This window comes from Nicotiana attenuata, chromosome 6 (assembly GCF_001879085.1).
Source record: "Nicotiana attenuata strain UT chromosome 6, NIATTr2, whole genome shotgun sequence".
Taxonomy (NCBI): Eukaryota; Viridiplantae; Streptophyta; class Magnoliopsida; order Solanales; family Solanaceae; genus Nicotiana; species Nicotiana attenuata.
Genome location: NC_031994.1, coordinates 38,219,258 through 38,245,180, shown reverse-complemented (window position 1 = coordinate 38,245,180; position 25,923 = coordinate 38,219,258). Strand labels below are relative to the sequence as shown.

The following is a 25,923-nucleotide window of genomic DNA, read 5'->3' as shown; positions in this document are numbered from 1 at the left end:
ATTTTATGTGGTTGGTATATGGGTTGGATCTAATATGGTGTACCTAAACCAAGCATTTACTCCATTAACACCCATTAAAGAAATCAAAACCTTCTTACAATTTCACCTATAATATAAGCAAGCCATGTCAAATGTTCTAACATCATTTGCTTAGAGCTTTATCTTTTGCCAAATTTTCTTTCCTTTCTGCTTCTGTCTCCTATTTTGTCTACCAACCTCAGGAGTCCTGTTTCATTTGATTTCTAACTACTCCCACACCAGAAATACTAATTGACTCAAATGAAGGAAGGAAAATCCATCTAGTAACCAAAATGAAGAACGAAACTAGAAAAAGATGTTACTATACAACATGAAAATGTTTTCATTTTCTTGTACACCACCCAATCTGATTATGAGCTGCATAAACAATTAAGATTCAAACGCCATAAATTTTAATTTGGTTTCGTTTAGCCCTTAGCTCATGTTCTTTATTCTGATTATGAACTTTTTTTTGTTTCCCGTATCTAAGCTGTGGCAACTGAAATAATAAACCAGCTGGTTTTAGAATAAATATGTAATCGAATTTGTCCCAGAATTACGAAACTAATGAAACCCTTCTTTCCTACGAGTAGTAACTTTTAATCACTCTCCAAAAGAGGAAATGGAAACCCATTCAATTTATTAGAGGAGATGAAAACAGAAAGAGAAAACGAAAAAGGAACTTATGGCACTAATGTTACAAGAGTAAAAGTTTGCTTTGCATCTTAGAAAATGAGTTTTAGATGGAAAATTGGTTCACATAATCAAACCCATCTGGATATAGGGTGTTATTGGATCAAAAATTGAGACCCATCAAAAGTTTCTTCCACCAAAGTCATTTTAGTAAAAACAATTTGGCTAACCCACTGGGAAAAACCCATTTCCACCTCTTAGGCTCCAACAAGAACAAAATACTACCGAGTCAAAAACAACTCTACCTTTGCTGTCGATAGCTTATCCATTCCCAGAAAATGTAAGACGAACTGCGTGGTTGAGCCGTTGATGATGAGCGTCAAAAATACAACCCCACCAGTGAAGAAAACGAACTGCAAGAGAGGGAGGCCTCTATGACTAGAATAATATAGCTAAATTATAATGAAATATAGCATACTTCCATTTTGATGGATTTCTTATTAATTCAATTCCTTTCTCTACTTACCAGAGTTCCAGTATCAGAACTGATGTATTGAGAGCCATCACTGACGCGCTGAAAACAGCCAAGAAGGCATAATTATTAACAAAGAGATTAGGTAAGAGATTTTTGCAGAAATTAAGGAATGAGAAGGCACGGAGAGAAGAATCTGACATAGCTTACCTTGACCGACAATGAAAGAGACAATGCTACGGCACCTCGAAGGCCACCCCAGACAAGAATGCAAGCTTCTTTCAAGTCCAAACCATAGCCAAAGTATCGTAAAAATGGATACAACACACCAACTACAACGGCCCGCGAGACAAGGATAAGCACATAAAGAAGGATGAGGTAACCCCACGAATAATCTGAAACACAGTAAAGGCAAAGCAAAACAAAAAAGATGTAGTTCAACTTGAACAGAACTTTAAATTTAGTGTAAAGACTGCATCAAACGAAATAGGACAGAAACTTGGCCCACATACATACATACATAGAGAGAGAGAGAGAGAGAGAGAGAGAGAGAGAGAGAGGGAAGGAGGGAGGGAGGGAGGGAGGGAGAACAATCATAATACTTGCGTAAACAGAGAAGCCAAAAGAGAAAATGCACAAACTAAGAAAATATTCCCAATCAAGGCACATTTTGTTTTCTGGCAAGTCCACGTCATCCTCAACATTGAGCACAGGTCACATTGAAGAGTTGCTTACGCACAGAGAAAACCACCAACTGAAGAGCACCAACAACCTCCAAGGAGTTCAGAATTATCGGAAGAGGATGGTTTAATCATAGCAAGAGCGTAAAAAGTTTCGTGTTTCTCCAAAATATAGAACAAGCATGACATTAATGATGGATGGTGCTAACCTCTTAAACAATTGCTTGCTTTTTGTATTCTTTACCTTCAGATAGACTAGAAGGTTGTTTTAACTTTAACGTGTATCTTACACTATTCTACTTGTCTTATCTGGAAGATCGTTTTTAGCATTCAGATATTGAGAGTAATAAAACACCAAATACTGATTAGTCATATTCAATAAAAGAGATGAAGAAGGAAGTTATTTATATTCCTCTCAATTAACTTTTAAAGACATTATGTCAGTTATACAATGTCCACCCTTTAAGCTGACAACTTTGAGAGAACGCAGAAAAGAATCTCCTCCGCTTAACATCTTGCCGCTGACACACCTTTTACTTCATGGTTTTGGTATCATTGGGACAATGCACTAACTATTAAAGTCAACATGTTATCATTTAAATTACAGACATCCAACAGTTCTCACTTTTAAACATAAAATGCGGGTCATTAAATTAAAGACCTCAATGACTCTTACTCCAAAAAGCTTATTATCTTGTATATGTTATATGCATATGTTGTAACAAATACCATGGCCGGCTCTTTCACTGATTTAATGTCAGTTGACTCTTAGTTGGAAGATATCTCAAGTATCTGAGATCTGTTGAAGCCCATTAGTTCCAAATTCATTTTGTAAACAACGATTGCAGGCAAAACGTACAGAAAATAAATGGATAATAAACATGACACAAGAAAATACGTAAATCGGATTGGTTACAGTAAGATAAATGTTACTTTTGTCTTCATAAGTCAAATGTCATTTTAGCAGTAGTACCATGGGTTTTGAAAATATTGTCACCATGGAGAATTCCTTCAGCTATGACAACTCCACTGCAGAAAAAGATAACCAAAATCAGCGACTAGGTTTTCGTTTTCATGGGATAGGTTGATAAGAACAAGAATCAGTTCCACTCAGATAAATAATATAGCCAACTGCACTGTTGATGTACACAAGCACCTAAAGAAAACATCAAAATAACTTCCACCAAAAACATAATTCTCAACAGTACTTTTAATTTGCTGATGGTTAAGGATGGGAAGTCCCAAAACAGTGGCACTAAAGGAGCGCCTCCCTAGTGCACTAGCAAAAAGAGTGCCACCACAAACTGACTAACAAAAAGAACAGCCATAAACGTAGAAACCACCCATCTGGCAAGCTCAGCTCATCCATGGTCACATGGTGTTCCCTAACCTAAGGCAATTTAAGTATGCAAAAGAAAGGACTTAAGCACTGACACCTGCTCATACTGAAAGGCCATCCTATTTCTTTCTATCAAACTGCACCGAAACGATATTCAAGGATGATATCCATAGCTTCTTGGCTCACATCCAACATATAAAGAGATTAGTGCAAGGATGATTTTGATTTCCAGTTCTTCAGATTTTGGTTTCTGTTATAAAGTGAAAATTAGTAGCATAATCATCCTTTCTGTTCATTGAGGCCCTCCTTACATTCATCATATCTAAAACCTTTCCCACTTTAGAAGAAATAAATATGGCGAAAGCATCACACATCCCATTTGGACTCCATTCTTCATTTCTCTAGCTAACTTGTTTAGAACTCCAGCTACCCCCATCCACTCTGTAATTCCATGCAATCAACCCATTTCTGAGTCTTATCCTCTGCTTAATCTCCACATCTTTTTTCCTAATAAGGCTTGATGTGGTATCTGCATTTCCCTTATGTGCTGACCACTATTTCTTATCAGGGAAAACACGATCTACCACATCGTCAAGTGGTCCTTACGAACTTTACTGCAACCTTCCGAAAAGAAAATGTGTTGAAGGGACACAAAAACATGCATCAGAAAAGAATGACATAAAGCAAGTTATGTGATTTCCTAATAAGGACTTAGAAAGAGTTAACATGCAGGCTTTAGGGAAGTATTGTTTCTTCAAAATAGACAACTTGCACTCAGAGCCACCACACGGATCCAACCTCCCACACTCTTGAAGGCAGTCCGAAAGGGAGCCTTATAAACACTCATAAATCATATTTGTTTGGTTGCTAAAAATGTTGTATCTGATTCTATTGTCAACAAGTTTTTCCAACTACTTAAACTTGCTTGTTCCCCCAATTTATTTCCAATAAGAGGGTATTATTGAGAGGCTACTTTGTTGTTGGGCTTGTAATGAATTATCAAAGTACAACCAACACTCCAGCCATGCACATCTGAATAGATGATTAACATATCAACCGTTCCTCCAAAAATAATCATTCTAAAAGTATTATTAAGTAACTCTGATGTAGGTAAGGCTCTTCAAAAAACAGAATTCTCCACATCAGAATTCAGCATGGTAGACAAAGAAGCCCACCTCCATGCCTTTCAAGTTCTCTTTAGCCCGTGTTACAGGTTCCTATCCAAAGTTAGCAGCAGCAAGTCCATTTCTGCCGTTTTGGTTTCAATGACCCCAAACACACCACCTTTCCTGAAAAATCCCTTATAACCAGTTTGTCAGGGACTTGCCTGTTGGTGCACATTGATGCTAGATTAGAATTAATAATGCTAAAGTTGCTCATTATCCCAAATAAGGGGTTTTCTTAATATTACTCTTTCAACAAGTTTACTAGATTAGCTAATAGTAAATTGGCCTATTGCTTTTATAGGATTTAGAATGAAAAAACATTTAAGGCTGGCAACCTAATTCTTTTAAGCAGCATAGCCGTCTAAAAACCTCTTCCGAGAGTAGTAATGCTAACCACTACTGTTAAAAATGACTTAAGCAACAGAATTGATAAGAAAGCTGAAATACATACTTACCTTAAGATAAAAATCAATGTATTTGCAATATAGGCAACCATTTCCCTGAAACAAAGGTAAGATTTATATTAAAAAAACAAAATCTAAAGTTGTTCTAAGCAGCATATTATACATTTGAGACCTGTTGCATACACATATAAATGAAAAACATGACATGCTATCATCTTACAGATGTTCAATCGTGTGGGTAGTGATATCAGAAGGTAAGACATAAATCTTATACTCAAATATATAATGCAACGCTTGTAGATGATGTTACCTGATTTCAAATTAGATATTAGTAGATTTTGCACAAATTTTTCTGGAGCAGTAAACTGTGAAACTCAAAACAAAAAAAGGGCAGCCCGGTGCACTAAGCTCCCGCTATGCGCAGGGTCCAGGGAAGGGCCGGACCACAAGGGTCTATTGTACGCAGCCTTACCCTGCATTTCTGCAAAAGGTTGTTTCCACGGCTTGAACCCGTGACCTCCTGGTCACATGGCAGCAACTTTACCAGTTATGCCAAGGCTCCCCTTCTGCAACTCAAAACAAGATGACATGAAATAGAATTAGTAGATACTACAGTTGTTATGTCAGAGTCTGTAGCTTTTTATAAAATTATTGCTTTTTGTCTTTGGAAGGGAAGTACTATACAAGGTCTAGTGCCAGAAGCAAGTCTTCTTGTCAGTTGTTCAATTTCAATGTCTGTAAGAGGGTAAGTAAAATTTACCAAAAGTGATGCAAACTTTGTTGGCTCTCACCCTTGAAAGCAGTTTTAGCTACAGCTGAGTAGAACCTGTCAATGCATGTCATATCAAAATAAGGTGTTTTCCAGCTGTAGAAAGAATATCTAAAGATCAATTTTAACACTTACATCCCCAGAGTCATCACAGTCAATACACCAGAGGTATCAGCCCCTTGTTGTGCCTGTTTCATGGAAGCTGTGATTGGCCTTTGTCACATGGAAAAATATGTGAACTTGAAGTAGCCACGGGTCAATTGGTTTTGTGACTCTTTACAAACTTGTTTTTAGTTTTATGAACCAACCTCTTTTTCTACACATGGGAGATTTATTTTTACACGTAAGAGATCTGTCTTTTACATATAAGAGATCTAAAAAGGTCATTTTCTTAATTTAAAAATTGTAAAGGGGCAATGATGTACAAATAGCATATGGGCTAAGGGAAAATGAAAAGAGTGGCAGTAGACTTGTAAATCCACATGAAGGACAAAGCCAACAACAAATACATAGGTAGGGGTAATAGAGATGATTATAAAAATGGCATGGATTAAAAGATCAAAAATCACAGTTATTAATTCACATCAAACTGATCAAAGAGCTTCAGGCTATGAAGTACTCTATCCCTTCCAACTTATGTGACACGCTTTCCATTTTGAAATATCCTAAAAATGTTTAGCACCATTCTGATTATAATAGTACTATTTTATGCAACTTTCACAAGTTTCAAACTCAAATTTATTTGACCTTTCATTTTTCTTCTAATATTCAATAACTTCAGAAAAAGGATAGAATAATTTCCTTGTGCCAAGAATTATCACCCTGGAAACATTTTCAGGTGACACCATTGCTTGGAAAATAACTTCGGTTATTTTTTCTAAAATTTTCCAATACTTTTGACTTATACATTTTTCCTTCCCTATTTCCTTCAGAATTCTGAACTTCACAAATCTTGTGGCAGATGCTACGAAGTTAATAGACATTTCTAGGATATTGTTTCCAAGAGATATCTCATGTTTCTAACTTTTCTTCCCTAGAACATAAGAGAATATATCAAGAAATATTAGCCAATAGCCATGCACCTAAGAGACCTTGTCTAATATAGATAGTTATACTTAAGACTGTAGGATATTAACGGGTTAGTGTGAGAATATTAGAGTTAGAGTATTGAAGTGTTAAGTCCAAAGTTGGATATTTTCCAAAATTGGAATATCACTAGATGTGTATTTTGTCTAAAACTATTAACAAGGTGTGTCTTGTAAACAAGTTCTATTCAAGTAATCAATTTCTCTTTTCTCTCTTTTATTTCTTTAAATTGAATCGATATCTTTATGATTTTGGTAGAGACTCAAATAGCTTCCCATATCGATGGGAGGATTTACCCTGACTGCCCGATCAATGTTCCTTTGTTTTCTCTCTTTTTGGGCGACCAATGTCACTCTTCCCAGCGACTAGTGAACCTCCTCTTTTCTAGCAATCAAAGCCACTCCCTTTTTCCAGCGATCAATGCCACTCCGCATTTTTGGTGACTAGGAACGCTCCTTTCTCCTCTGATCAGCGCCCTTCCTCTCTCTAGAGACCAAGGCCCTCCTCTCTCTGGCAACCTGCATCCTACTCTCTTCGACAACCGGCACAACTTCGTTCTCCAACTACCAGCAAGCAACACAGCTTTTCTTGCAACACCTCTTCTCTTTCAAGTATCTGTTCATATGGCACTTCTCCTCTGTTTGGTAATTGTTTTGGCAACATTATTATCTCTGGACATTGCTCTAGAATCTACTTTCCAGCAAGATCCAACTCAAACTTTCCCAACAAGATTCTAGTGATCAAAGTTTTTGCAATGACTTTTGGAACAACAATCTATTTTTTTATTGCTTTCAATGTTTTCAAATTAAAAGAAATTCAAGTTGGTTTCACCGGGTTAATTTTGAGAGAGCGTTTTAGAATATTAAACAGTTAGTTTTAAAATATCATAGCAGATTATTGGAAGAGTTAAGTCATACATGTGGGTATTGTCCTACACGGGACAACTATTAAGTGTTTGACATGTTTTACTACCTTTAATTTGTTGTAATCAAGTTATTTTGAAGTATTCACTTTCTCTTCTCTTTTATTTCTTTACAAATACATAGTTAATTTGGTTAGTCGTGTTATTTACACTAGTGGACCCAACAGAGCACTTTTTATATTGAAGAAATCATACAACCTACCCCAACTAGCTTGGGATTGAGGCATAGTTGTTGTATTGCTTTTACTAGTGTGCCTCATAAGTTAAACACAAGATTTGGATTATGCAACAATATATATAAATATGTTCTGTACTTCATTATCATCAAGTCACCAATATATCTTCCTCATTATATCCTCACATGGTATCAGAACCTCTAAGAACTTCATTAAGATCTAAATAACTATTGTTCCAACTGCACATACTAATTTCTGGTGACCTTATCGACGGTATAGAGTCAACTTTGAGTGAACATTTTGGTGGCACCGTGCCTATTTCAGGAGACCGTTTTAGCAGCGTCCCACATTTTTTCAATGAACTTTCCTGAAAACACTCCATCTCTTTCTGCTGACCTTTCCTGCGAGACGTCTCTTTGTGGTGATCGTTGCAGCAGCATGCCTCTTTCCTAGCTAGTATTCAGGCAATTCATCCAGTAAATGCTCTAGCGATCATTTTCTAGTAGCTGGAAATCAATTTATTTCAGAAGCGACTCCCAACAACTATTTTTCAAATGCAAATCTTTTAGCAACTTTTGCAACAGCCTTTTTAGGGTAAGTTCCCAACAAGTTTGATTCAGTTTCTTGTTTTATTTTCAGCAATTTCGGCCTTTTATCTAAGATCTGGTGCTAAAATAATAGGAGCTGGTGATTTGAATGGTCAGATGGTTTCTTCTTTGCGTAATTTTCCAGTAAGTTCGATCCACTCTGATGCAACCTTTGAGGCGTCAGGGCTTTTTTGTCCCCTTAGGCTTTAATCCAAAAAGCGCCTCGACAATTAAAATCATAAACTCGCCATTTTATGGCCCCTAACTTTTCCCTCCCATTCCAATGTGGGATTCTCTAAGGCAAGCTTTACAACAAACCCCTTTCGAGTTCAATTGTCAGCGATCCAAGGGTTGTTACACTCACCCCCCCCCCCCCCCCAAGGAACTAAACATCCTCGTTGAGGTTTGCCAATAATTGTACTACGTGCGGTATTGCTTCTGATACAACTTGTAATGACTGATGACTCAAGCCCAACTACCAAGGTACTGTCCATTATGGCCCAACTATTGGGGCCTCATGATTTTGTCCTCTTGGGTTTTAACCCAAAAGGCACCTCATGTTGCCTAAGGCAAGCTTCGCAGTGAACCCCTTTCTAGTTCAATCGATTGCAGTAAGTAGGTTGTTACCAAAAATGTGATCAGATGCACCTGAATCAATGACCCAAGACTCGAAGGATGAAGATTGGGAGGCAAAAGTCACACTATTACCTATTTGAACAACGATAGCTGTCTCTGAAAATGTATGTTTACATGCTTTGTACGGAAGGAACTCAATCTAATCTGATAGAGAAACCATCCAACTATTCATAATATTGGATCCCATTTTGCTACAACCAATTTCTCAAATTCTTGAGTACAAGTTGTATGGTTAACCTTGGAATGACAAATCAGAACACCTTTTTCTTTTTTGAAAAAACACTGTTCACTCGCCGGAAAATAAAAAGGTTGACGGAATTTGATGAAACTTGAATGGACAGACTCGGAACAACATCCTGAGTAATCTGTCCAAAAGAAGCTTCGTCGGAAACTGACCGGAAGGTGGTCCACGCGCCGGCGCGTGGACAGATCTCGCCGGAAAAATCTCTCTGGTCGGCGCGTGAGGGCGCGTGGATGGGAGTTTTCCGGTGGGGTTTGGTCGCCGGAGGATGGAGAACACTGTGGTGGTGTTGGTTTATGCACAACACCCGTAAAAAATGGTTTTTACACAATCAGCTTCTTAAGTTAAGTCATCGGAAAATTGCACGGTGACGACTGATTTCTTTCCGGATGTCATTGGAATGACGCACAACGATAATTATCTCACGAATGCTCTGATACCATGTGAGAATGCACGGGAGAAAAATCTAATATTAGTAATTCTCTATTAAGTGTTTACAATAGCCCTATTTACAAGTTATAACTATACACAATACATATTCTACTCATATTCCTTGTGGGACTAGAGTTATTTACATAACTATCTAGCACACATGATGTCCTTATTCCCTTTACCTGCAAGTGTAGTATAGAGGTTGGAAACCTTGAGAAGGAATTTTCTATGGCATGGAAACAAAGAGAGAAAAGGATTGCACTCAGTTAAATGGAAAAAGCTGACTATTAGTAAATAAGAAGAGGGAATGGGAATCAGAAATCTAGAAAGGAAGAACAAATGTCTATTGATGAAGTGGTTGTGGAGGTTTACAAGGGAAGAACAAACACTACGGGGCTGTGATAAAGGCAAAGTATGGAAAAGAAGGCTTCTGGATGACTAGCGAGGTGAAGAATGCTTATGGAACCAGTCTGTGGAGACCGGAGATCAATCAGGAATTTGCGGCCAAGTCTTTCGTTCTAACTAAATTTCAATGCGAGGGATGGAAGGAAAATATTATACTGGGAGGATAACTGGCTGGGAATAGGATGTCTGAAGAGTTTCTTCCCTGATATTTTTGCTCTGAATAAGCAACAGGGGGCTACACTGAAAGGAATTATGGGGAATTCAGGGATGGAACTAAACCTTTAGAAGACTACTTTAGGATGGGATTTCCCTAAAATAACAGAATTTTATAACACCTTGGAACAATGCAGAGGACTACAAGAGCAGGAACACACTCTTTCATGGCAGAAGCACAGCAGTGGAAGTTATACAATAAGTTCAGCTTACACAGATTTGAATCAGGTGTCTCAAATCAGCTTATGGCCTTGGAAACACATTTCCAAAGTTAAAATACCATATAAAGAGGCATCATTTACTTGGTTGGTAGCTAAAGAAGCAGTACTTACTTAGGAAAATTTTAGGAAAAGAAGATCACCAATTAGTTCTAGATGCTATTTATGTGGACAAGAGAGACAATTAGCCATTTGTTTCTACACTGTAGAATGACCAGGCAATTGTGGGAATTGTTCAACAACCTCATGGGTATTAGGTGTGTTAAATATGGCAAGAATTGATACTATGTAAATATGAAAAGATACACAAATCCTTGTAATCACACAAATCCCTGCAATTAAGTAATTAAGAGATTTTGTAGGCTTGTAATTGTAGTCTTTCCTTATTTCTATTTCTGTCGAAGGTTATTTAAACCCAATAGCTTAAGGGAATAATCGAGCACTCTATTCACCATTTTTCTTCTCTTCTTCTTTCTCATGGTATCAGAGCTAAGGTTTTTAGTCCCTGCTCCATCTCATTTTTCTTCCTTGAATTAAAAGACTAGAGAAGAACCAGATCCTCCTTGGTCGATTCTTCAATTTTCTCTGTTTCTTCCTATTTCTCCTATTTTTGTAGTTACTCTCATCCACTACTTTCAGCAGTTCCTGTATAATAAATACAACAATAGGAGATAATAAAGCAGTTGAAAATCAATTTACTGGAATGTCTATTTTTTTCTCTTCACCATCTCCAACAATTACTACTGTTAAGCTGGATGGTTGTGGAAATTATAACTCTTGGGCAGCTTCTGTACAATTGTGGTTTATAGGTCAACGATATGAAGATCGCTTGATCAAGAATTATACAGAAATTGGAGCATCTGATAGACCAACTTGGGTTAAAATAGATGCTCAATTATGAAGTCTTCTATGGAACTCTCTTGACAGTAAGTTACTTAATCTTTTTCATAGCCCGTTTGGCCAAGCTGCAAAAATCAGCTTATTTTGAGAAGTATTTTTTTTCAAAAGTGCTTTTCTCAAAAGTACTTTTGGTGAGAAGCAGTTTGTGTTTGGCTAATTAGTTTGAAAAGCACTTCTGAGCAGCAATTAGTGTTTGGCCAAGCTTTAAAAAACTGCTTCTAAGTGTATTTTTCTCAAAAGTGCTTCTCAAAAAAGTGCTTTTGGAGAGAAGCTACTTTTTTCTGCTTCTCCAAAACTGCTTCTGCTTTTCCTCAAAAGCACTTTTTTTCCTTCCAAAAGTTTGGCCAAACACCTCAAATTTTGGCCAAAAGTGCTTTTGGCAAAAAAAAAAGCACTTTTGGCCAAAAAGAAGCTTGGCCAAACAGGCTATCAGTCATGTAAGACATGTTGCAAGGTTTGAAACAAGGCCAAAACCTTGTATACAAATGACATACAACTTATTTACAAGGTAGTTTCAGACATTGTCCAACTGCAACAGAATGTTGTGCAAGTTATCTTGGTCAGGTAGAATCCTTAAAGGATAAATTTGATTCTCTTATGACTTTTACTGACAAGTTGGATGATCAGGAGAGACAGAGAGACAGATTTTTTATGGTTCTAGCCTTGATTGGATTAAGATCTGATCTCTCCTCAGTTCGAGACCAGATTCTTGCTAGCGCATCCGTTCCTACCTTGGAGGAAGTATCTGCCAAACTGTTGCGCATCACATCTACACCAGAGGTAAACTCATATGATACTTCTATAATGGCTGTACAAACTAACAATTTTCAAAATGGACCCAGAAAAGGAAAAGGAAAAAGCACTAAACATAGCACATACTGTGATAAGGGAGGACATACACGAGATGTTTGTTGGTCGCTTCATGGTAAGCCTCCACGTAACAATGATCGTCCTCGACATACAATCAATGTGGCTCACAGTGGAGATGGTATTCTACCTACACCAGATGTCAAGGATAGATCATCTCACTCTATCACTTTGACTGGAGCAGATTATAATGATTATCTTCAGTACCAGGCATCAAAGCAACAATCATCTACCTCATCTACAGCTTGGACAGTGCAACCTGGTAACTTTTTTACCTATGCCGCACAGTCTTCCTTTCCTGGACCATGGATTCTTGACTCTGGTGCCAATGATCATATATCCGGTAACAAAAATTCTCTTTCAGTCCTTAATTCTCCATCTGTCTCTTTTACTATTATCTTAGCTAATGGATCAAAGACTTCTATCAAAGGAATAGGTGCAGCTCGCCCTCTACCTCCTTTACCTTTAACTTCAGTTCTTTTTGCAGCTGAATGTCCGTATAATCTTATTTCCATTACTAAATTAACCAAGAACCTCAAGTGTCTCGTAATCTTCTCTGAGGATTCTGTTTTTGCGCAGGACCGGAGTATGGGCCAGGTGATTGGAAGAGGACATGAGCCACACGGTTTGTACAAACTATCCATTCCAAAACCACAAGTTGCCTTCACTTCCGCTATTTCCTCTTATTTGCTTCATAGTCAGTTGGGATATCCAAGTCTTTCAAAGCTGCAGAAGATGGTCCCCAGTCTATCTAGTTTATCTTTGTTAGAATGTGAGCCATGTCAGCTTGGGAAACACACTCATGCTTCTTTCCCAAAGCGTGTCAATAATAGGTCTTCCTCTATGTTTGAAGTTGTTGACTTGGACATATAGGGTCCAAGTCGTGTCAGTTCTTCACTAGGATTTCATTATTTTGTTACATTTACTGATGACTATTCTCGGTGCACTTAGTTATTTTTAATAAGAAACATATCTGAATTGTTCTCTATTTTTCAAAACTTTTGTAATGAGATTTGCAATCAATTTGGTGTTTCCGTAAAGAATCGAGAATACTTCTCTTCTTCTCTTTCTTCCTTCATGTCATCACAAGGTATATTACACTGGTCTTCTTGTGCACATACTCCACAACAAAATGGAGTTGCAGAACGAAAGAACAGACATCTCATTGAAACGACTCGGACATTACTTATTCACAATCATATTCCTTTACGTTTTTGGGGTGATGCAGTGCTTGTTATTTAATTGATCGTATGCCCTCCTCTGTTTAGCAGTACAAGAGTCCACACTCGGTCCTTTATCCAGACCAACCTATGTTCCCACTTCCTCCACGTGTGTTTGGCTGTACTTGTTTTGTTCATGACCTTACCTCGGGAAAAGACAAACTTTAGCAAAAGGCTATAAAATGTGTCTTTTTAGGGTACTCTCGTCTACAAAAAGGATACAAATGCTTTGATCTCTCTAAAAATAGGTACTTAATCTCAGCAAATGATACCTTTTTTGAGACTTCCCCGTATTTTTCTCCTAATTCATTAAATCAGAAGGCCATATCCACAGTTCTTCCAATTCCAACCTTTTCGCCTCCAACTCCAGCTCCAGCTCCACCACTCCAAGTCTATTCTAGACGCCCTCGACCTAATTCTCAGCCTACTAATCCAGTTGATGCTTCTGATCCTAATGCAGGTACACAAAGCCCACCGGGTGACTCATTGCCTTCTACAGCAACGTCTCGTGCTTCGGTTGAGCACTCATCAGATGTCACTGATCTCCCCATTGCTCTCCGAAAAGGTACTAGAACTACTGCCAATCAAACTCCCAATTATACCTTTTTAAGTTATCATCTTTTATCACCTTCATATCATGCCTTTATTACTAGCTTATCCACTGTCAAGGTTCCAAAGACTGTGGAAGAAGCACTGGCCCATCCAGGTTGGCGTCAGGCTATGATTGAAGAGATGATTGCCTTGTATGATAACGGTACTTGGGAGATAGTCCCTTTACCTAAAAGGAAAACCACAGTTGGTCGTCGATGGGTGTTTACAGTTAAGGTAGGTCCAAACGGAGCAGTTGATCGCCTTAAAGCAAGATTGGTTGCCAAGGGGTATACTCAGGTGTATGGCGATGATGGATGATTATGGTGATACTTTTTCACCAGTTGCAAAGATAGCATCTATCCGTCTTCTTATCTCTTTGCAACGATGAATCATTGGCCTCTTTTTCAGTTGGACATTAAGAATGCATTCCTTCATGGAGAACTTGTTAAAGAAGTATATATGGAGCAACCACTAGGGTTTGTTGCTCAGGGGAGTCTGGATTAGTCTATCGACTTCGTCGATCTCTTTATGGTCTCAAGCAGTCTCCTAGGGCATGATTTGGCCGTTTCAGAACTGTTGTCCAACAATTTGGCAGAACCCGAACAGACGCTCATCATTGAGTATTTTATAGGCATTCATCTCATGGAAAATGTATCTTTCTAATTGTTTATGTTGATGATATTGTTATCACAGGTGATGATCATAAAGGTATTATCCAACTTAAGCAGCATCTTTCAAGTCAATTCCAGACTAAGGATCTGGTAAACTAAAATATTTTCTAGGCATTGAGGTGGCACAATCTGGAAACCGCATTGCGGTCTCACAAAGGAAGTATGCCTTAGATATTTTGGAAGATACTGGTATGCTGAACTGCAAACTTGTGGACAGTCCCATGGATCCAAATACTAAACTTGTTTCGGAACAAGGGAAGCCTCTAAAAGATCCAGGAAGATATCGGAAACTTGTTGGCAAACTCAATTATCTTACGATCACGAGACCTGACATCTCATTTGTTGTAAGTGTGGTAAGCCAGTTTCTCCCGTCACCTTGTGACAGTCATTGGGATGCAGCAATTCACATCCTAAGATATGTCAAAGGTTCTCCGGGACAAGGTTTATTGTATGAAAACAAGGGACATGCAGACATTGTTGGGTATTCTGATGCAGATTGGGCAGGTTCTCCCTCTGATAGATGGTCCACTTAAGGTTCTTGTATTTTAATTGGAGGCAACCTCATATCCTGGAAAAGTAAAAAGCAAGATGTGGTGGCTAGGTCAAGCGCAGAGGCAGAATATCGGGTTATGGCATTGGCTACCTGCGAGCTTATATGGCTAAGGCAACTTTTACAGGAGTTAAAGATTGGAGGGGACGAGCCGATGAAATTGATTTGTGATAATCAAGCCGCATTATATATCGCTTCAATTCCAGTATTTCATGAAAGAACAAAGCATATTGAAGTAGGTTGTCACTTCATTCGGCAAAAGATTGTGTCTGGGTGCATTGTTACAAGTTTTGTCAACTAAAAAGACCAACTAGCAGATGTCCTCACAAAATCACTCCGAGGGTTCAGAATTGGGGATATCTGTAGCAAGCTAGGAGCATATGACTTGTACGCTCCAGCTTGAAGGAGAGTGTTAAATATGGCAAGAATTGATACTATGTAAATATGAAAAGATACATAAATCCCTTTAATCACACAAATCCCTGTAATTAAGTAATTAGGAGATTTTGTAGGCTTGTAATTATAGTCTTTCCTCATTTGTATTTCTGTCAAAGGTTATTTAAACCTAACAGCTTGAGGGAATAATCAAGCACTCTATTCACCATCTTTCCTCTCTTCTTCTTTCTTAAGGTGGACAATGCCAGGAAGAACCTCTGAATTTTTTTTCTAGCTAGAATACAGGGAGGAACTCTACCTGTAACCAAGACATGGAAAATTTTCCCAGCTGCTATTTGGTGGACAGTATGGAAGGAGAGGAATGCATGGTGCTTTGAAGATACAAGTAGCCCTACACAGGAGATCAAAAGGAATTGTATTCTCCTTTTTAGCTTTTAGTGTAAATTAAAATATATTGATGACCAGGATTCAATCATTGAAGTCTTAGGCTCCTTGTAAGAAGAACAAGGATTGTTTAGCTTTTGGTATTATCTTCACCCTTCATGATGTACATTCTGACTCCCAGCACAAACTTTGTGCCGATGAATTAACTAATATATTGGAATTGTTACCTTTTCAAAACAAAAACAAAAAAAGAAAGCGTTTCAAGTATGCAAGATCGGAAGGGTACATACCGTGAAGTAAGCAACATAGCTCACGGTAAGAGTCAGGGTGATCTCAATCACCGTGTCATTGAAAATGAATCCCAGCCATAAAACAGAAGCTATTCCAAAAGCAAGACCAACACCTACTCTGGACCACAAAAACAAAACTTATCAGACGACTTCCACTAGCAGATAACCAATATTAAATACAAATATACATACGCCCCAAGGGAAACTTGTACTAAGAATTTGATGACGGCTCCCCAGTTAAAGGCCCAACCAGTTACCATCCTTAAAAGTAGCTGATACACAACAATTGCCGTCCTGAAGGAAAAGGAGGAGTTACCACAATGAAGAATAAACAAAATATTATTGGAAAAACTCTCCAAGGAAAAGGGAAGGAAAGAGGATACAATTATCATGAAATTGCACTTATCCCCTCTGCCATGAAAATAAGCAAATTTCCATCTCTTAACATAAGCAACATATAACATATTTCTACTAGGAGTAAATTACCCATCATTCATCAAGGACTCTCCTTCAATTATGGTACCCAATTTCTTGCTGGCACCGAGCTCCTTCAGAAGGGCTACAACAGCCACAGGATCAGTTGCACTTAGAAGTCCACCAAGCAACAACGATGTTTGCCAGCTCCAGTTATAAGGAAAAGCAAGCTACATTTGTCACTAATTTCAGATGCTTCCGCCGAAAAAACTATTGAACTCTGGAAAATCAGAATTCAGCTGACCTTGAGAGCAGATCCAAGACAAAAGGTGGAAATAAGCACGCCAGGCCCAGCAAGTAGAATCATCTGTACTGCACACCTCTGCATTTGGAGAAATGACTTGTTTAGTTCACTAATACAGGTTAAAGCCAAATTGACAAATTCAATGATCAGATGTGGAAACCAGAAAAATAATGTTACAGAAGGCAAATAGTGTTAAGCCAAATGCCATAATATGATTAGTGATAGAGGGAAAAAAGGGATCACTTCTAAGTGGGAAACATACTAGAAAAAGAGATTAACATGGAAGTGTACCGAGAAAAGCCTCTCCAATTATGGTAAAAATGTGAGGAATTAAGGTCAATATGCACTGCAATATGTTTGAGATATCTAAGGAAAGCGAAAAGAATATCCGTTATTTGTCAGTTTGAGTTAGATTATCTTTTTAGATGGCACCAAGTAGATGCAAAGAATACAAGAGTGCAACATCGAGATTTAGCTCCAGTATAAGTGATTAAGCTAAATCTAGGGAGCTAACAAAATCAAAAATTTGGTCAAAGTTATTTACAGGGGTAAATTTAGACCAACAAAATAGGTTTACAAGACATTTAACCTTCAAGGAGTGATTTGGAGTTGAGATGCCATCAAAACATCTCTTGTTCCTTTCTGTCCATAAACACCAAAAGATACATGCTGGGACCATGTTATTTAAATTATTTAAATCCTTTTGCAATGATTATATTTTGATGGGAGAGTTAACATAGGCTGTTTGTGCTAAGTTTATGGTTTCTGGGCTCTCGAGGTTTTCATATATTGCCACTATAGAATATCTCTGATCCTCTCCACACTGCCAATCACCTAACTTCTTTCATCAACTTCCTTCATCTGAAACCCTCCAACTCCTCATCTTCCTTTTCCGGCATCTTCAAACACCTCACAGCCTCGCATCGGAGTCCTAAATCTCCACAGTTTCTTTTATACACAAACTTCACAGGCACAAACTATTATCTTTCAGCTCCCAGCAATACTCCTTTCCTCAGTGTGAGAAATAATACACGAGAAAATATTATGTTATTGATGTACCCTAACTATAATACAGGTACCCCTATTTATAACAATATACAATACCTATGCTACTCCTATTCCATATAGGACTATGCTTATTTACATAACAACTAACTAACTAACACTCAAGATTCGTAGATTAAGCATAAGTTTTTGCATTAGTCACGTAGTAACTTAACCCAAGTAGACAGCAACATGAAACATGATCGATTTAAACCTAGTGGTGAACTCTCAGAAGATGGAATGTATTGTCTAACGGGGAAAAGCCACTTGAGGTAATAGGAAAAAGATGATTTGGGTCGAACAGATTGAGATTTGCAAGTCCTACATTAAATAATCAGGGGGTAGACAACTCCTCTTTTCTCTTGATCTGTTAAAGTTTATTAAGGGACTCTGGAAAAAGAATTATCTCACTCTTGGGCAGACTAGTTTTAATTAATACCATTCTAGACATCTTCCGACCTACCACATGTCCTCTATACCACTTCATCAATTTCTCTGAAGCTGAAAAAGCTTAAAAGGGGACTTTCCATGGGATGGTAATGCAGAAGGCAAAGTATTCCATGGGATTAACTGAGCAAGAGTGCAAACGGAAGATGGTCATTTAGTTACAAGGGTAAATCTACACAACAGAAGTCTTCTGTACAAATGGAATTGGGAATTAACTCTGAACAGAATGCCATGGGGAAGTCAGTAGTCACAGTAAAGTTTGAGCTCCTCCCCAGGTGGTCTAACTCAATCACCTCTTCAGATGGAATATGCTTATGGAAGTACATTAGGGAGCTTTTGGAAGAACTCTTTTCTGGTTACAACATCCAACTTAGGCAACGGAAGGAAATAAAGTTTTGGCAGGATGCATGGTTAGGCACATCCTCCTACAAGATGAATTTGAAGATTTGTTCCATATGATACAGAATACTGTGAGACATGGAAGCCCAATGCACGACGGAAAAGGGATGGGAAGAAAAGCTTAGAAGAATTCTAGAAGATTGACAGATAGGCAGCATCACAGGATTAATAGAGAAGCTGGACAAGTACGGCTATTTGTCTCATAAACCAGATTGTTTGTGCTGGAAAGCATACCAAAAAGTGTCTCTCAAAATCAAATCTTGTTATCCATCATTAGTTTCATCAGGGAGAGCCAGAATGGTTTCTCATGGAAGCACCTGTGGAAGATCAACACCCCATTAAAAGCATCCTTCATGTGGGCAGCTTTACACAGTGGTTGGCTTACACAAGCAAACCTCCAGAAAAGAGAAATTGTCCTATGCAATGGATGATACACCTGTGAGCAGTGAATCTGAAGACATAGACCATCTCTTCCTACATTGCCACCTAGTACTCCAACTATCTTACATGTTCCTCGCCGTTAGGTGATATTGGTGTTGCCTAGGTGCTTAAAGAATTACTGGCCTGTTGGTTTGGAAAGAGAGTGAAAAAGCAACACAAGGACATTTGGATCACCACCCCAGCATGTATGTTATGGGTATTAGGAGAGAAAGAAACTGCAGATGTTCTGAAAGCATGGAGGATGTATTTCATATAATTAAAATTAGGTGTTTGCATCTACTAGCATTTTGGACCAAATTGAAAGATTATACAATTTATATACTTTTTTGAGTTCCTGTCTTCTTTCCAGGAACATAGGGGAAAATGCAAACCATTTTTGTAAATTGCAGCCTTTTCTGTGCATGACAGCATTCCCTCAATGCTACATTTTATTTAATAAAACTATTACTCATCAGAAAATATACTGCCACTGTAGTCTTTACAATAAGTTCAATGCCAGCAGATCAATACTTGGTCAGCGTTAAAGAAAAAAGAAGCAAGATATAAGGTTGTAAAACATGAAGAAGACATAATGCATGACATTTTATTTTATAGGTGAAGAATAGCATAAATTATGCTATAAACAATCATATGAACAAAGCAATAATACAAGCAAGGAGGTAGAAGTCAAAAGAATGCACAAGCATAATAACATACAGATGTACATACATAGAGGAGAAAAATCATCACTGGATCGCCCATAGTTTCCGCATTCTACGAGCAGTAGAAGAAAGGAAGGCTAGTGGTAATGTACCTTTATCTGGTGAACTTCCATTGAGAAAGCACTCTCAAAAAGAAGAGCAGGAAGGAAAACCGCCAACAGAAGATCAGGATCAATGTTTGCCCCTGTGCAGATGCCAAATGTTCATGGTTTACCAGGTACAGACATTTGAGAGCAAAATAATTAACCAATAGTATACTGGGGTAATGGGGGGTTCTAGTTGCTATTAGACAGGGAGAAATTTGATTTGAACTTATTGGATACTTGTGCGAAGAATATAAGGAATTGAACTTACAGATACGAATACCATCTCCAATCCTTCCCAACCCATGATGTGTTCCATATTCTGCAGGGTAACTTGTTATGTATATATCAGCACTCAAAATATAAAGATTTTTTACTTCAAAATTTTGTTGGCACCTGAAGCAGAGGTGCATAATATTAAATTTAAGATCAATAACATCAGTGTCATTTACATCTCGAGCTGGCAGCAGATGTTCCAAAAGAAGTCCAAAAAATAAATTCCAGAAAGAGAAAAAAGAAAAGTAACACTTACACTTAAGCAATTAGAAATCGAAGCTAAAATTTCAAACATTTCAGATTTTCTTCTCTCCTCCTCCAGCTATCTATTAGTTATGGTTAATTTTGCAGATCTAATAAATAAATAGAAGTATCCTTACTCTAGTAACTTAAGCTTTTAGATGAGCGATTTCACTTGATTCAAAATGCTATGGTCTTGAATTTGGTCTCACTACCACCATCAACTTAAATGCTTTCACTTGCTTGGCCCAAGAAGAAAATCAAGTCGGTATGTTACTGAATTAAAAATGAATAAGTCCCCTCTCTAACAATTTAAGTTGTTAAATGACGCCGTTATTTCATTCATCATTTACTTTTTAGCACAAGCTGAAGCTAATTAGGTGGATGCAGCTTAGAAGACATTGAATGTTAAATGGGGAAAATCCTTGATTTTGCAGTTTTCGATCATATGATCACTACCACTGTACTGATGATCATTCAGGAAGTGAAAATATAAAAATAAATAGATAAATACACAATAAAAAATAAACAGGAAAAACGAACCTAAAGAGCCAATGCCAATGCCAAGAACAAGCAAAGCGACAGAGTAAGGAACTCTGGTACCCCTCAACACGTGTCTGCAAGCGATTCCCAATAGCAAACTTATCCCTACAAATATCACTGCGTTTGTAGGATCCGAACCTGAACTTTCTGAACTACTTGTTGACTCCTCAAGCACTCTAAACGGCGTCGTTAATACTATCGACTCCATTGCAATTTCTTTAACAATAGCAGTTCATGTAGTCGAATATCAATGGCAGTTGACTTAGAATGTGATTTCCGAAAATTACGTTTTAACTTCAAATGAGCTCAAAACTTCAGTTTTAGGTTTCTATATAATAGTGGTGATGATGATCAATTGCAGTATTAAACTATACTATGTTGTGACACAGAGGGAAAAGAGAAGATTTAGGACGCAATCATACAAGTTGATTTCTGTTGTCGTGTACGATGATTCAATTCATTTTATTTTAGTAGTAGTAATTTTTAATAGAATAATCACTGCTGTCTTGGATTATTAACGGCCTGTTTGTTGAATTATTCTGCCTAATTTAAAGGAATCTAAAAAAGAACGGAAAAGGGTTAAAACTGCACCTAGATTATTGGAATATGTACAGTAATACCCTCCGTTTTTTTATTTTGTAAAATTTACCCTCACCGTATTCTTTTCAGCTCAAGACTACCCTTAAGACTAATAGCCCTGTTCGGTTAAAAAAAAACTTTTTTTTCACCTGTCATCATCCCATTGGCCTAACTTAAAACTCACCTAAATTAAAATAAATCCACCCGCATTCTAAGTCTCATAAACAAAAATACGTTATCCTAGTATAACCCTCTTCCTCTCCTTCTTCTGTTTCTTTATCCTCTTTCTTTTCAAAAATATTACAAAATCCAGAACTCTAATACACCCATTTATTTCCTAAGCAAACGAACCTTTCTGTTATGGTTAATCACCTTCCTCTTCCCAATTTCTTCCTTTATTAAATGTACACATCAATACTCCTATTTTTTTCCATCACAGAAATATCATTCATCATCAATTTTTTTTACTACACTTCACTGCTTCATAGTAAGCTCAATCAAGTGTTTATTACAGTCACATTCTCAAATAAGTCATATTCTCTCATATTCTCAAACATATGATCTCAAATATTCCTCTTGATTTTATTGTCTCTTTTTTAAATTGGCGGTATTGATACAGCCTGAAGAGCATCCTCGTAGTATAGCTTAATTTATGAGCATGATCAGATGTTCAGACTATGATGAGCCAATGTAGAAGACAAAGAGTCCGAGCAGAGACCAAATAAAACTCTGGTATAATCGAAATTGGATGCAGACTTGTTAGGAAATCTACACCGAAAAACATTGCAAATGCTCAACGACCATTACTAGTGACTCTCTGTTAGTGTTCAAATATACGGGTGAAAGTTGTATGACGTAAAGTGTTGGTGACAAAATATTTTGGTTGTCTGAAAATAAAACTTTATTGGTGGTTGTAGTAATTATTCAAATAGAGTGCAAGGTAAAAAAAATGGATGAGAAGAAGAAGAAGAATAAGAACGCACATACGCTAGAGGGGGTGGGGGAGAGAGATTGATAACATGATGTATTTTTCTGAGAAGAGGACGACGCTTTGAGAAGGAGAAAAGCAAAGAAACATATTACGTACGGGTGGGTATATTTTTAATTTGGGTGAATTTTAAGTTAGGCCAATGGGATGATGACACGTAAAAATTAATTAAAGCTTTTTTTTTTTAACCTAACAGGGTTGTTAGTCGTAAGGGAAGTCTTGAGCCGAAAAGAAAACTGTGAGGATAATTTTTGCAAAATAGGTGGACGGATGGTATTATTGTACCAACTCTAATATTCCAGGGGTAATTTTGGCTTTAACATGTTCGGAGCAAGAGATTTGAATACTTAGAGCCCATTTGGATTAGCTTATTTGAAGTAGCTGATAAGCATTAGGTGCTGAAAAGCACTTTTAAGTGCTGAAACTGATTTAATAAATAAGCAGTTACGTGTTTGGGTTACAAGTGCTGATATTGATAATAAATTGCTGCAGTATTTGATAATAAAGTGCTGATAAGCTCTTTTTCTGTTAAAATGACTTAAATAACCTTAGAACTGTTTATATTTATAAGGGCGTAATTTCTCCAAAATTTTAGATTCCAGATCGATTCAAATACAAAGTATTCTATTTGTCAATTTATTTTAAATACAAGTGTGCTTAGATAATATAACTTTTTTGATAAATATAATTTATTTATGATAAGCATAAAATCATAAGTTATAATAATTAATAAATTAACAAAAGTTTCTCATTAAAAAATAAAAACCTAAATAGGACAAAATATTTGAAGAGAAACAAACATTGTCTTCATCACCACAACACTTAGAAGCAATACACCAAAATTTTGATATGTCTTCATTTATTACATACAGTTCAAAGATTAATACACAATCACATAGATATAAATATGCAAAGGAATAGAGAATTTGCTTATCTTAAATAGTCAATGAGAATTGCAAACTTGAAGAGGGGAGGGAGGGAGAGGGGTTTTAGGTTGAATACTTGAGGCCGTGCGTATCGATGCAGGAGTTTTGTTATAAAAAGGAATATTTTAAGGATAAAATAGTAAAAATCTTGGTCAAACTTAAAGTGCTTATAAGCTGAAAATTCATAAGCTGGGGGTGACCAGCTTATGGCTTTTGACTTATAAGCACATGGCTTATAAGCACTTTTACCTTTAACAAACGCGTAGATAAGCCAAAAAATGCTTATAAGCTAGTTTGACCAGCCTATAAGCTTAGCCAAACACCCTCAAAATGGTCTATGGGTTTAACTTCTCTTTTAACCGACTGATCCACATCATGAGAAAGAGAGAGAAATTTGGGCTTAAGAAAATGAGAAGCATAGGTGCTAGCTATTCTTGTGGCTTAATTTTAAAGACTATTGTGCTTTATTTGCAAATATAGCCAACCCAAGCCACAACAAGTTTATGTCACTCTCTAATCAAAAGTGAGACAACTATTCATGCCCGAAGATCTAGTAGCATTTAATGGGGAGATCGGTCTTACGGTTCATATCAAATACTTTTTAGTTGTATTTATTATAAAACAATAAAAGTAGAAGAACAATATTGCAGAGAAAGAGAGAGGGAATTCTTATTAAATTTTGGGATGATTTACAATGGGGTAAGACCCCTCTATTTATAGGGAGAGAGTGACTTAGCCACCAAGTAATAAACCCTAGAATCTCTCTAAATATAGACATTCACCATAAATAAAATTCTATTTATAACACTCCCCCTTGAATGTCTATTCAACAGATAATATGCCTCGTTAAAACCTTAACTTTAATAAAACCCAATGGGAAAAAAATTCTAGAGAAGGAAAAAGAGTACACATGTTTAGAAATACACCTTTTGGTTGCCTCATTAAAAACCTTGCAAGGAAAACCCAGTGGGACAAAAACTTGTAAGGGAAAAAGAGTACAACGCGTATTAACTTCCCCTGATGAGAGCAACAATTCACATCCTTGAGCATTTGCATTCCAATCTTATGCACCATCTTCAAAAGATCTTTGGTAGAGATTTGATGAACAAATCAACCATATTAACTTGAATGAATATATTGCACCTTGAAATCATTATTCTTGATAGAGATGAATTGTCTTCATATGATCTTGTTGGAATCTCTTGCTATCATATTATCATGCATATAGTTATAGCAAGATATATTTGTGCATAAATTGTACTGAGGATGTAGTACTTCATGACCATGAATTCTATATGCTTTAAGCAATTTAAATCCTTCAGGGATGGTTATATTAGTTAAGTCATATAAGCCATATAGTAGACTTTAGATGCATATCAGGTTTTCATTTCATGCTAGACATATAAGATATCGAAAACTGATTGCACATATCATTGACTTTATACTTTCAAGTGTTTGAACTACATGTCTTTCATATGAAACCAATTCTATTTGAATTGTTTCTCCAGACTTAAGATCCTCATATATATTTAGCGGTATCATAGATATTGTCGACGAACATTTTATATCGGTTTCAATCTCCTTATTTTCATATAGACATAACTTAGAGATCTCTTCATTCATATATTCAGGTACCTGAATCTCTCATGAGATTTTATGAAGTGTTATGTCATGTGATCTTCTAGATCACTTGCCTCCTTTATTATGATCATTTAGATCATTTGCTCATCTTCTTTATCAAGAAGTTTATTTGAAACTGATTTGTCTATACGCTTTAAGCATACCATAGACTTTGTCCTTCTAGGACTTAATAGGAGCATTTGCAATGAGAATATAGTTACTTTCTTTGGGTCAGCAAATGCGTCTGGCGTGCTTTGCAATAAATTGCACATGAATTATCTTTTTATGAACTTCAAGTTCATATTATCTTAATCGAGGATCTAGATGTAGAAATGATAATTCATTCCATGTAACTTTTTCTCAACTGTTTATCCTTTCTCCCCCTCATGTTAGAAAAACTAACTTGCTTCCTCAACTTTGAAAATCCACCTTTGTGCGTTATGGTGTTAATCAAAATATACACCGCACATCAATAATAATAAGATGGAATTATTTGGTTCCTGACCCTGAACCACTTGTGAGGGGAGAAAATAATATACTTTCGTATGTAACGTATATCAAACTAATATAGATAACTTTGTTCTCATAAGGAATTGTTTAGCTATTAAGTGGAGGCACTCAATAAATCATTTTGCTAAACCAACTGTGATGT

General features: G+C 37.0%; 1 protein-coding gene across 1 annotated transcript in view; it reads right to left on the bottom strand.

The window, feature by feature from the left end:
- LOC109226853 (sodium/hydrogen exchanger 8) overlaps nt 1–21,580 on the bottom strand; it is a 33,326-nt gene extending 11,746 nt beyond the window's left edge. The window contains exons 1-14 of the mRNA XM_019391743.1: nt 21,159–21,580; nt 20,371–20,421; nt 20,109–20,200; nt 16,985–17,062; nt 16,753–16,910; nt 16,459–16,560; nt 16,267–16,384; nt 5,617–5,669; nt 5,473–5,538; nt 4,764–4,808; nt 2,777–2,832; nt 1,334–1,518; nt 1,178–1,225; nt 957–1,064 (exon numbers count right to left, since the gene is read on the bottom strand). Coding sequence (XP_019247288.1) covers nt 957–1,064; nt 1,178–1,225; nt 1,334–1,518; nt 2,777–2,832; nt 4,764–4,808; nt 5,473–5,538; nt 5,617–5,669; nt 16,267–16,384; nt 16,459–16,560; nt 16,753–16,910; nt 16,985–17,062; nt 20,109–20,200; nt 20,371–20,421; nt 21,159–21,366 — 1,368 coding nt within the window. The 5' untranslated portion in view covers nt 21,367–21,580. The remainder of the gene's footprint in view (nt 1–956; nt 1,065–1,177; nt 1,226–1,333; nt 1,519–2,776; nt 2,833–4,763; nt 4,809–5,472; nt 5,539–5,616; nt 5,670–16,266; nt 16,385–16,458; nt 16,561–16,752; nt 16,911–16,984; nt 17,063–20,108; nt 20,201–20,370; nt 20,422–21,158) is intronic.